The sequence below is a fragment of the Salmo salar genome, chromosome ssa06 (genome assembly GCF_905237065.1).
Source record: "Salmo salar chromosome ssa06, Ssal_v3.1, whole genome shotgun sequence".
Taxonomy (NCBI): Eukaryota; Metazoa; Chordata; class Actinopteri; order Salmoniformes; family Salmonidae; genus Salmo; species Salmo salar.
This window is the reverse complement of record NC_059447.1, coordinates 42498527-42511679: the sequence shown is the minus strand read 5'-3', so window position 1 is coordinate 42511679 and position 13153 is coordinate 42498527. Positions and strand designations below refer to the sequence as shown.

At 46.4% G+C, this 13153-nt stretch overlaps 1 protein-coding gene across 1 annotated transcript in view; it reads right to left on the bottom strand.

Moving 5' to 3' along the window:
- Positions 1-1419: 1419 nt before the first annotated feature.
- LOC106607244 (1-phosphatidylinositol 4,5-bisphosphate phosphodiesterase delta-3-A) overlaps positions 1420-13153 on the bottom strand; it is a 29064-nt gene continuing 17330 nt past the window's right edge. Inside the window, exons 3-15 of the mRNA XM_014204017.2 lie at positions 10091-10319; positions 9028-9157; positions 7945-8170; positions 7484-7685; positions 7157-7301; positions 6529-6681; positions 5587-5727; positions 5318-5471; positions 4968-5084; positions 4480-4658; positions 4111-4246; positions 3512-3661; positions 1420-3418 (exon numbers count right to left, since the gene is read on the bottom strand). Of these exons, the coding sequence (XP_014059492.1) occupies positions 3270-3418; positions 3512-3661; positions 4111-4246; positions 4480-4658; positions 4968-5084; positions 5318-5471; positions 5587-5727; positions 6529-6681; positions 7157-7301; positions 7484-7685; positions 7945-8170; positions 9028-9157; positions 10091-10319 (2111 nt within the window). The 3' untranslated portion in view covers positions 1420-3269. The remainder of the gene's footprint in view (positions 3419-3511; positions 3662-4110; positions 4247-4479; positions 4659-4967; positions 5085-5317; positions 5472-5586; positions 5728-6528; positions 6682-7156; positions 7302-7483; positions 7686-7944; positions 8171-9027; positions 9158-10090; positions 10320-13153) is intronic.

Sequence of the window (13153 nt, the reverse complement as noted above, 5' to 3'; positions counted from 1 at the left end):
TGAATCCAGCACTACAGACTGACTAGACATTTACACTACCGTTCAAACGTTTGGGGTCACTTAGAAATGTCCTTATTTTTTAAAGAAAAGCACATTCTTTGTCCATTAAAACAACATCAAATTTATCAGAAATACAGTGTAGACATCGTTAATGTTGTAAATGACTATTGTAGCTAGAAACGGCTGATTTTTAATGGAAAATCTACATAGGGGTACAGCGGCCCATTATCAGCAACCCTCACTCCTGTGTTCCAATGGCACGTTGTGTTAGCTAATCCAAGTTTAGCATTTTAAAAGGCTAATTGAGCATTAGAAAACCATTTTACAATTATGTTAGCACAGCTGAAAACTGTTGTTCTAATTAAAGAAGAAATAAAACTGGCCTTCTTTAGACTAGTTGAGTATCTGGAGCATCAGCATTTGTGGGTTCGATTACAGGCTCAAAATGGCCAGAAACAAATAACTTTCTTCTGAAACTCGTCAGTCTATTCTTGTTCTGAGAAATGAAGGCTATTCCAAGCGAGAAATTGCAAAGAAACGGAATATCTCATACAACGCTGTGTACTACTCCCTTCACAGAACAGCGCAAACTGGCTCTAACCAGAATATAAAGAGGAGCGGGAGGCCCCGGGGGACAACTGAGCAAGGACAAGTACATTAGAGTGTCTAGTTTGAGAAACAGACGCATCACAAGTCCTCAACTGGCAACTTCATTGAATAGTACCCGCAAAACACCAGTCTCAACGTCAACAGTGAAGAGGCAACTCCGGGATGCTGGCCTTCTAGGCAGAGTTGCAAAGAAAAAGCCATATCTCAGACTGGCTAATAAAAATAAAAGATTAAGATGGGCAAAAGAACACACACTGGACAGAGGAACTCTACCTAGAAGGCCAGCATCTGTGAGGCGTCTGTTTCTCAAACTAGACACTCTAATGTACTTGTCCTCTTGCTCAGTTGTGCACCGGGGCCTCCCACTCCTCTTTCTATTCTGGTTAGAGCCAGTTTCCGCTGTTCTGTGAAGGGAGTAGTACACTGCATTGTATGTGATCTTCAGTGATGGTTGCTGATAATGGGCCTCTGTATGTACGTAGATATTCCATTAAATCAGCCATTTCCTGCTACAATAGTCATTTACAACATTAACACTGTCTACACTGTATTTCTGATCAATTTTATGTTATTTTAATGGACAAAAAATTTGCTTTTCTTTCAAAAACAAGGATATTTCTATGTGACCCCAAACTTAAGAACGGTAGTGTATATGACTCATTTATATGGCAGAAGGAGGCTCTGTGTGTGTTGTGCATACTATCTCCTACTTCACTTCCTTAAAAATAAATCCGTTTTCTCACACAGACACCATCCAAGCACAAAAACATTGAAATAGTATGCCAAAATTGAAAATACAGAAGGGCACAATGGGGTTAAAATAGTTTTTATAAAAACTGAACATGCTTCTCTAGGCTTTCACACTTAGTATTACAATAATATTACTCTCTTCTCATTCAGTACAATACAAACCAGTTTGTGAGATGAATGAAGCAAACAGCCAAATAAATACTGTGCTAATGTCACTTAGTATACTAATGTAAATGATAATATTGCCCCTGAAGCTCAGGGGAATTATTTGTTTCTATAGTACTATAAAGATGCACCATCTTCAAAGTTAGGATTTAAGTGCTTTTTGTTGTTAAATGGACTGGGAGACCTTTCAGATTTGGTGGCTGGATTTAACACTGACCCATATGAATCTGATGCCCACAGATACAAGTCACAACAAAGTACACAACTGAAGAGACATTGAGGTAAACAGGTACGCATATACTGTCTTAGCAACTATAAGAAAGAATACTAACAGCTGTTTCCATTGAAATAAGGCAAATACAGTATTGTAAACTGTCAAAACCATTTGCCGGTTTTCAAAATTAAAGTGACTTTGAATTTAAATTTAGAGGAACAGAGGAAAGAATACAAATAATAAAGTCCAGTAACAATACATTCTACTAGTGCATTGTGGATTACTGCTTCGTAATGAAAACTGACCTTGGAAATTCATGAAAGCTAATACTTCAATTATATGTATACAATATAATCATGGTCAATTGCATTAGTCTTGGTTTGACCCTCTGTGACTTTGATGCTGTTTTTATTTAGCTAAAGGAAGTTAGTGTCAGAGAAAGTACATACAGTATGCAAATGAATTCATTTTACTGAGATAATTAGAATACTGTAACTACATTAGACTATAACATTTTACAACAATGTTAAATATAATCTAAAAACTCCTATCAGAAATTGCACACTGAAAGAAGTGTGTTTCATCAATTGCAACAAACACAATTTGTTGCAAACACATTACAGAAACATTAAGTGTTGAAATGTATTCATTTTGTCACTAAGGTTAGGCATTCACTCAGTATTTTGGACTGTGCCATGCCAGGCGTGACAGACCAATACCACAACAACTAGACTTCATTTACCGATGAAATTTAGTCATATAACACTATTGTTGTCCTGGAAAAAGGAGCTCAACTACAAGTCTTGCCCTGAAAAAATGCTTCTATAAAATTCTGTAATAGTAAAAAAAGTTATAATAATTGATTGGATTTATATAGTGCTTTTCTACCAACTGAGGTACTCAAAAGAGCTTTACATAGTAGGGGGAAACTCACCTCATCCACCATCAATGCGCGGCATCCACCTGGGTGATGCACGGTGACCATTTTTTGTGCCAGAACGCTCACCACACATCAGCTAAAAGTAGCAAAAAGTTCCATATTTCTTAACTTTAAATATGTTAAAAATGTTGGGAAACGTCTTCATGATCTGCTCCAGGGACTCCAGGACACAAACCTGGCTTTGAGTGAGAAAAAAAAACTATATTGGCTTCATAGTAGATAGAGTTCTGGTGTAAAACAGGTCAGCGCCAAAGTCATGTCTCTATGGAAACACTGAATGCACTGATGACAGAGCACAGAATACTCTCACAACAGCAACATGCCAGAGAGTTTCTCTCCCAGCCAACACTATTCATCAACAGGCAAGACTCCCATCCAGGTTTGACTGAGGAGGACTGATGTCTTCCTCTCTGTAGCCAGGGAGCCCTATATGTCCTGCCAATTCTAAATTGGGTGTATGAGATGAGTACTAGGACATAGGCAGGCAGCAGCTTGTCCTTTTCACCCCAATTAGGGAGACTTTCCCTCCCCAAGATGAGATATGCATGGGGCTTATCAGAAAAGTGTGGCACTGGTTCAGGTAGATAGGGGTCATGCTTTGCCCTCACTCTTAGCCAAGGCCATGCGCTCAGACACAGTCTTGATGGGGACCCCCTTACGGGACACCTTGACATGGATGAAAAGGGTTGAAGGAGAGAGGCTGGAGCCATCTGCCTTCAGCAAGTGGACATGGCGGTAACCTAGAGAAAAATAGACTCACTGGTGTCAGTGTCACCTCACAGACACAATAGCTACACAAACACCCCTACAATACAGAGACAGTATCCTAGTACCTGTACGGAGACTGGTGAAGGGCAAGGTGTACTGGCCCACAAAGTCATTCTTGGCTTTGTGGTCATGGTCTTCCACTACAAAGCGTACCAGGGCCAGCTCAGGGACCTGCAGCTGGAAGCTCAAAGTGCTGTCCCAGCGTGGGTTAAAACCTACAGGGGGCATAGGAGAGCTGTCAGACACTGCCATCCACCACCATTCACAGCCTGAAAGTACTCCACAGACCGAGATAATGGCCTCTACATGAGAAGTATACTTTTCTGGTACTCCGAATACCTGCACTGAGCAAAGATAATGGAGTAGCTGGGGTATCTGTCATGTTTTATTATCTTTATGGTAAAGATAAACATAGGAGTGCAGAATAATGTTCCTGATCAACTTTCTGTGTGGAATAGTGCCGTGTGTGGTGGGAGTCATACAGGTGCCCTGGGAATACTTATCCTCATTCGCGGTAAAACATGAAATGTTCCTAGTACTATTATGTTCTTCTAATTATATTTTTAATATGGTTAATATGTGAACTCAAGGGTGTATACAACCCTCGTGATCCATTTTTTGAATGGGAGAATAATAGATGTGCAATAGATGAGTGGAAGGTTACCATTGTTGTCGATTCGGTGGGTTTTGTCTCTGGATTTATCAATGGCCACCCCGTGAATTTCCACCAACACCTGTGGGTCCACAATGGAGTTGGGCTTGTCTGTGTTGATCTTAGGGAGCTGCTGTGCTGATATTATCTGAACACAAAATCAACCCAATTACTTTTTGTGCCTTTGTATATAAAATTCTAATATGAAAATTATTCAAATGATTTTAGATGATTTTACAAAATGACTAATAAGGTGAAATAGTTTACTACCTTGGTCTGTTTCCATACCACTGCTAACTAAAATGTACACTACTATTCCAACAAGGCTGTTACCACATATAAACCACCACAACAGAATCTGATTCCCAGAAGGTTTCTCACACGTATGGTGAGCTGTGTGGGGATGTGTCCTGGCCCGCCTCCTGTGATCTCTGGGTTGAAGTTGGAGCTGGGGCTGCACAGGAAGCTGGGCTTGAGGATGTATCCACAGCGGCCGTTAGGCAGGAAACGGCCCTGGTTCAGATCCATCTGCTCCCCTGGAGTCTGGAAATTCAGAGCCACTGCAGAGAGAGAGAGAGGGAGGGAGAGAGAGGACAGACACGGGTGTGAAAAGAGACAACAACAACTTACCGTAACATATGAACAACAGAACACACTTTATCAGGCAGCAGAGTGTGAGGTTAGTTATTATGACAAGTGGAGTGAGGAATAGGAGGCTCATACCAAGCATTTGCAATGCTCTCAGAGGAGGCCAGGAACTTCCAGGCTAGATAATGTTAAATAAATGAGCCACCTGTACCATATCCCTCCTCCCTCCCTCCCACCCCCCACCCCCCACCTCCCACCCCCCTCCAGCCCAGAGTGCTGACCCATCGAGCAGCCGCCATTCCACATATCCTGGGGGTCGTAGTTGGAGGATTGGAGGCGCTGCCCGGAGGGGTAGATCCGGCTCAGCTGCCTGCTGTTGTGTCTGACAAACAGCTTTCCTGGAAGGTGATGAGAGGACAGGGTAAGAGCTCCATTATAATACCTCAAACGCAAATAAAAAGACAGACACACAAATATGCACAACAACGTGATGCACAAATGCACCCATGTATTCAAGGACTTTCTCTACAACTACAGCGCCAGTAAGAACTATGAGTCATTATAGGATCTCAACAGGAACTGATTCACAGACAACTGTTCGGTTCAAGTTATGTCTTCCTAAGCCCCTTGCCTGTGTCCTTGATGTGTTTGAGGGCGTCATTCTCATTGAAGGATGACATCTCATCGGGTGGTTTCTGGGTAGAGTGTTGGAACCCGCGGAAGGGGACACTTCGACAGTACACCACCAGTTCAGACAGCTCTGGGCTCAGCTTAGATGAGACCGCCTAAGCCAGCAACACAGAGTGCACAAGAGAAAAGCTTGATACACAGCGTGTTCCTGATCAATTTCTGTAGACTTACAGTGCCGTCTCAGTCACATGGAAGGTAAATGTGTAGCACCTTGGCAGGGTCCTTTTTGTCCTTTTTGTTGCTGCTTGATGCCTCGTCGTCCGAGCTGGTATCAAAGCTGCTGGTCTTCCCCAGCTGGTTCAGGTGGTGAACATCCTTCTTCCCCTTCACCAGGATACGACCCCTAAGCTCCTGCAGAGACAAGACAAAGATGCTTCAAAACATATGTTAATATTCCTGTTAGTATTCCACAATCGTTCCATAAATGGGTGAGAGAGTAGAAAAGAGACAACAGAATGGGTGAGAGAGTAGAAAAGGACAACAGGTTTCTTAGGCAGAATGGGTCAAGGGTGTGTGTCCTAGAGAGCTGGGCACAGGGGTGAGTAGAGAGCTGGTCACAGGGGGTGAGTAGAGAGCTGGCCACAGGGGGTGAGTAGAGAGCTGGGGACAGGGGGTGAGTAGAGAGCTGGTCACAGGGGGTGAGTAGAGAGCTGGGGACAGGGGGTGAGTAGAGAGCTGGGGACAGGGGGTGAGTAGAGAGCTGGGGACAGGGGGTGAGTAGAGAGCTGGGGACAAGGGGTGAGTAGAGAGCTGGGGACAGGGGGTGAGTAGAGAGCTGGGGACAGGGGGTGAGTAGAGAGCTGGGGACAGGGGGTGAGTAGAGAGCTGGGGACAGGGGGTGAGTAGAGAGCTGGGGACAGGGGGTGAGTAGAGAGCTGGGGACAGGGGGTGAGTAGAGAGCTGGGGACAAGGGGTGAGTAGAGAGCTGGGGACAAGGGGTGAGTAGAGAGCTGGGGACAAGGGGTGAGTAGAGAGCTGGGGACAGGGGGTGAGTAGAGAGCTGGGGACAGGGGGTGAGTAGAGAGCTGGGGACAGGGGGTGAGTAGAGAGCTGGGGACAGGGGGTGAGTAGAGAGCTGGGGACAGGGGGTGAGTAGAGAGCTGGGGACAGGGGGGGTGAGTAGAGAGCTGGGGACAGGGGTGTGTGCCGTACCTCAGGAGAGGGCAGGTCCTTCAGAGGCTGGTCGTTGAGGGGCTTGGTGAGCAGCCTCTTGCCCAGGATGGTGCGCAGGTGTCTGGCCATGACCGTCTGCTGCTCCACCGTACAGTGGTTCTCAAGGGACAGGATCAGGGGGTACGGGGAGGCCTACGGGGGTAAAAAAGGGTTGGTTCATAAGAGGCCACTCATTAAGATGTAAGAGAAACCATAAGCTCATTAGGTATTAAGCCAGGGTTTATTCTGGACTACACTGAGGCCAAGAAGCTGTTGGACAGCAGTCTAGTCTTATCAGACTCTGAGCCAAGACTTTGACTGTAGCGTGAACTGAACGTTGGCAAAGGCAGAAAGTCTAATGTCTAGATTCGTTTTCTGCCGCTGGCCTGCTGCTATTTACATGTTAAATCTATTTTGTTTTGATGAGAAATACTTTGCTTTCCATAAACAGTCACATATGGAAGACATATGGGCACGATGGTTAAGGTGAAACATTTGGCCTCCCTATAAACCACACAACCATCTGTCCATCATCCCCCCAAACCCACTAAGAGGGTGTCACAGGCCAGGTGTGCTCACATTTTTGGGGTATTTTCTTTGTTGTAATTTAAAAGAAAACGTTACCTACCTTGAAGGCATACTGGGCGATGGTCTCGATTACCTCTTTGAAGGGCACCTTAGAAGTAAGGGTGTGTCCATGGTAGATGACAGGCTCTCCTTTGTCCCCGTCCCAACAATCCAGCTCCACACAGCGACAGCCCTGGTTCAGAGCTCTGGTTCACACAGTACATATTCTTAGTGTGTGTGTGTGTGTGTGTGTGTGTGTGTGTGTGTGTGTGTGTGTGTGTGTGTGTGTGTGTGTGTGTGTGTGTGTGTGTGCCTGTGTGTTTATGTGTGTGCGTCTATGCGCATGCATATGTGTGTTTGTGTGTTTTCGCACGTGTCTATTCAATACCTGATGTATGGCTCGGCGCTGCTGGCGCTGGTGACCTGGTCCTTGGTGAGGTAGGTGTTGTGTGAGGATGAGATGAAGTAGTGGGCCAGAGGTCTGGTCATGTCCTGGTGCACCCGGGCGTGGTCGGGGTTAAACACATCGTTCTCCAGGGACAGCATGTACATGGTGAAACCATTCTGGGTCATGAACTGGTTCTTCTGGGCTGTAGGGAGGAGTGGCACATCAAATCATCAACCTATTAATATCAGGGGAGGAACTGGCCCTGAATTTGCAGCAATTAAATGTGTCAAATATAACAACATAAAACATTCAGATAAATAAAAGCACACTGAATGTAAGGAATGCAGTGTGAAAAAAAGTATGAAAATGTATGCACTCACTACTGCAAATGACTAAAATGTAAAATGTAAGGTCATAAAAATCCAAGGCTAAAATGATGTTCAGTGTTTCTTCGGGCCTACCCCAGTCGTTGAGCTCGTAGGTGCGGATGAGGCTCTGAGCGTGGATCAGTGATGCGTCCTCCCCCTGGTCTCCCAGGAAGTCTCTCAGCTCAGCGGTGGACAGAACACAGCCGTTACCAGAGTAATGTCTGAACACGGCGTCCAGCTCCGGCCGCCTCATCAGCTCCCTGCAGAACTCCTCGATCTCTACGTGGTCCAGACGGCCGTCACATGACCGGTCAGCTTTCTGAGAGAGGGACGGAGGAGAGGGATGGACGGAGGGACGGATCGAGGAGAAGGAGGGACAGACAGACAGAGGAGAGGGAGGGACAAAGAGACAGATGGGCGAACGGACGGACGGACAGACAGAGAGACCTTCGTTAGGGTTGTTCTGATTAAAACACACATACACAACCCCTCCACACATTTTCAAAGCGGTTCCCTAAAAACAGAGGGCTGGATCAAAGTTACTATCTTCAATTCTTATAGGTGAGCCATGTTAATATCATCAAATCTATGGGCGCTCACCGATTTGTTATGGGAGTGGCCAGCAACCCCGTCCACTCCCATAATTCATACCATATAGACAAACACACACTCCACACATTACTGCACTACAGTTGGTTTGATATTCAGTCTCTGAGGAGATGGATAGGCAGGGTTGGAGAAGGAATCACATGGTGAAGGAAGGAGCAGGAAAACAACTGGACATTAACGGAGAGGGGAGCTGAGAGACTTAGCTAGCAGTAACTATGGAGAAATGACTGGCTGCCTGATAGAGAGGGGGGAGATGGGGAAGGACGAGACCGTCTGGGGAGGGTGAAAGACAGCAGTAGAGAGAAGAGGGCAGGAGTGAGTGAGAGAGTGAGAAAGAGAGTGAGGGGCCTGCCGGTTGGCTTGCCACTGGGTTGATAATTGAGCACAGACTCCAGGCTGAGAGCGAAACACAGCCCCAATATACTCCACAGCATGCTGAGTAAACAATAGCCTTCAACCAACAACAACATCTCGCTCAGGCACATGTGCACACCCACGCAGTCAAAGTCTATGCACATTAGTGTACAAGCATACTGAATGCTGCACACACATACAGTACGTGCTCACCTTGAATAGCGAGCGTGCGTACTGTTCATTCAGGTCGATGTTGATCATCTGCAGGAGGCGTTTGACCTCGTCGTAACTCATCTTCCCATCGTCGTTCTCATCAGCCCGTCTCAGGTAGCCACGGATCCAGGTGTGGGGAGTTAAGGAGAGCAACCAGGGGAGCATTCCGAACCGCTAACCCTAAACACATCCTTAAAAGTACATTCTATGGTATATACAGTATGTATAGACACAAAACACATCTATACATACAGGCAGGGTTGATGCACATGCATACTGTATATAGGCACATTACAGACCACATCCAACTATGGGTAAGGGTCAAGTGCATCATTTCTTCATTTACAGCAATCCAGGAATCAATTGTGTAATCATTCAGAGGAGGATAAGTGGCTAATTCAATACCAGGAATTGAAATGGAATACACCCTAGTCTATGATTCCGATGTGTGTTGACTGTAGACACACATGTCCTGTTGTGCCGACATCCATCTGAAGTAAAAATACTTAAAGCCTCCTCCAAGGCCTCTGATGGAATTGAACACAGGGCTGATGTAGAAAGAGAAGCCAATATGACACCTCCCTCTTCCAGGACACGCACAACAATAAGAGCTTTTGCAAGGATGGTCTATATCAATCTACTGCAAACACTGCTGGGACATGCCAGTGTAAAACCGCACCTCAAATCTTACCCAATTACAAGCCACGGCACTAGTCTGGACATGTCCCAGAGCACATACTGCTCTATCTGCTCTCAAGATCTGGCTTTGCGTTTTACACAAGTGTGTCTGTCGTACACCTGTGACGCAAACAACCCAGCGGCTATACCAGGGATCATGTTTGACAGGATAGTCAGACTATATTTAGACGGTGCTTTTTGCTGGGCCATTGCTGCACATCTTAGGTATGCTATGGATGCCGGATGGTGCATGTGACAGTATTATGTTCAGAGTCAGTCACCATAGCGATCCTGGCTGCCCAACCTGCACTATATTTACTTTGGGTCGAAGGCTGGCAGCCTGGCACAGCGCAGCAAAGGCCCACGGGGGGGGGGTAAAGGATATTGGTCCAGTTTCTCCTTCTGGGTCATGTTGGCCACACGCTCCTTCAGCGTGCGTATCCCTCGGACCCAGTGCCTCGCCTCCTCCTCAGAGGAGCAGAGGAGGTCCAGACTCTTCCTGGCTCCTCTGAACACCACCGTAAAGCACTGATTCTCTGGTACTGACCCGGATAGTCTCCGCAGAGCCTCAGACTGGCAGCCCTCACGCACACACTCCACCTCTGTCACTGAGACTGGCACAGAGAGAGGTGGGGGAGGGAAGGTGGGAGAGGAGACGGTGGGAGAAACAGAGAGAGTAATTGTATCAATCTGGGTGTAGGAATAAACAGAATACAAACAGGGCACCAAAACACGTGGAACTTGAAGGGAGGTTCGGAGCTGAAAGGTCGTGAACTTTAGGGGGAGTGTGGTAACACCCACGTAGCAGTGTGACATGGCATCTCGGTGCTGGGGTCCTGATTTGGCTCTTAAATAATACGACCTGTACAGACACAGACCTGCGTCAGCTGCGGCTGCAGAATATGTTTACGACTCAGGCCTACATTCATCTGCATGACAAGGTCCAAATTTAACCAGCAACTCCATGACACTCAGGGCACAGCAGTCAAACTGACACTCAAGCGTAGGCAGGACCTTTGGCCCAATGCCATGACGTGTCTGTGTGTGTAAAGAGATAAAGGAAGAAAGAAGAACACCGTCTCACTGACTTTTAGAGAGATTAGCATGTATTTCAGCTCTCATTGACTTTTAGAGAGATTAGCATGTATTTCAGCTCTCATTGACTTCTAGAGAGATGAGCATGTATTTCAGCTCTCATTGACTTCTAGAGAGATGAGCATGTATTTCAGCTCTCATTGACTTCTAGAGAGATTAGCATGTATTTCAGCTCTCATTGACTTCTAGAGAGATTAGCATGTATTTCAGCTCTCATTGACTTTTAGAGAGATTAGCATGTATTTCAGCTCTCATTGACTTCTAGAGAGATGAGCATGTATTTCAGCTCTTATTTATAACAGTAACATATGTGGTGAAACCTATGTCGGGGGGGCGGTGGGTAGGGCTTTACATGCGTTGGCTGACCCTCTGCCCAGCAACACAACACCAGCCTACTACCCCATTACCCTCCCTGCAACACATCCAGAATAGAGCCCAGTGAAGGTTTCAAACATAAGACTAGCTCCACCACAACGACAACCCCATATCCCTTCATTAATTGAATAGCTGGATTTGTGGTTGGGTTTGTGGAGTAGCTTTTAAATCAGTCAGTTGGTTATTTAAGTAGATTTAGCAGTGCCTTTCTACACTGGGATCAGCTTTCCAGGCAAATAGTGACACACACAGACCAACGATGGCTCAGCCACAGGGCTGACTGTGCCAGAGCCAGGGGCAGCCACTAGACAACTGTCTCTTCTGACAACGGCCTCTTTCTGCTGAACAGCCCTCGCCTCTCCACCTCCTCAAAATCGCTGACACATTCCTGCCCATCGCTCCATGACAAGGGTGATATTTCAATGCGGAGAGTAGGGGGAAGTGTGGTGTATGTGTGTGTGTGTGTGTGTGTGTGTGTGTGTGTGTGTGTGTGTGTGTGTGTGTGTGTGTGTGTGTGTGTGTGTGTGTGTGTGTGTGTGTGAGACTGGCACAGCCAAAGTGATAAGTGCAGTGCATATTTTCTAAAGCCCATCTGAACAGAGGGGATCATGCTGAGCTGCAGGTGCCAGACCCCAAAGGCCCTTGAGACCACCTGTAGTCAGCATTTGTGTGTGTGTGTGTGTGTGTGTGTGTGTGTGTGTGTGTGTGTGTGTGTGTGTGTGTGTGTGTGTGTGTGTGTGTGTTAATGAGAATGCATACGTCCTTCGACGCAGCCACTTTTGTGTTATCAGTAGCTGTCTGCTGTAGTGGTCAGCCTGACTTTGTCATTGTTCTGCTCTAACTGTGGCCCGGTTGGGGGAAGACGACGTCACAACCCCTGACCTCCCACACCAGCCACCTGGTCTCTCACCCTGCTGTACATGAGGCCTTATCCGGAGACATACAGTACATTTGGAAAATATTCAGACCACTTGACTTTTTCAAAATTTTAATCACATATGTATTCAGACACTTTACTCAGTACTTTATTGAATCGCCTTTGGCAGTGATAACAGCCTCAAGTCTTCTTGGATCTTAAACGCCGCAAGCTTGGCACACCTGTATTTGGGGAGTTTTTCCCATTCTTCTCTGCAGATCCTCTCGAGCTCTGTCAGGTTGGACGGGGAGCGTTGCTGCACAGCTATTTCCAGGTCTCTCCAGAAAAGAGAGAACCCCTAACCCTAAACACATCCTCCAGTGGCGCTCTGGAGCAGGTTTTCATCAAGGATCTCTCTGTACTTCTGCTCCGTTCATCTTTGCCTCGATCCTGACTAGTCTCCCAGTCCCTGCCGCCGAAAAACACCCCCATAGCATGATGCTGCCACCACCACGCTTCACCGTAGGGATGGTGCCAGGTTTCCTCCAGATATGATGCTTGGCATTCAGGCCAAAGAGTTCAATCTTGGTTTCATCAGACCAGAGAATCTTGTTTCTCATGGTCTGAGAGTCTTTAGGTGCCTTTTGGCAAATTCCAAGCGGGCTGTCATGTGCCTTTCACAGAGGAGTGGCTTCCGTCTGGACACTGTAGGCCTGATTGGTGGAGCGCTGCAGAGATGGTTGTCCTTCTGGAAGGTTCTCCCATTTTCACAGAGGAACTCTAGAGCTCTGTCAGAGTGACCATCGGGTTTTTGGTCACCTCCCAGATCAAGGCCCTTCTCCCCCGATTGCTCAGTTTGGCTGGGCGGCCAGCTTTAGGAAGAGTCTTGGTGGTTCCAAACTTCTTCAGTTTAAGAATGATGGAGGCCACTGTGTTCTTGGGGACCTTCAATGCTGCAGACATTTTTTGGTACCCTTCCCCAGATCTGTGCCTCGACACAATCCTGTCTCTGAGCTCTGTGGTGGCTAATTTCTGCATTACCAAATGAGGAGAGTTAAACTTCACACACCAGTCAGAGTTATACTTAAACTACATCTTTAATAATAAGAGCTTTGCAAAAGC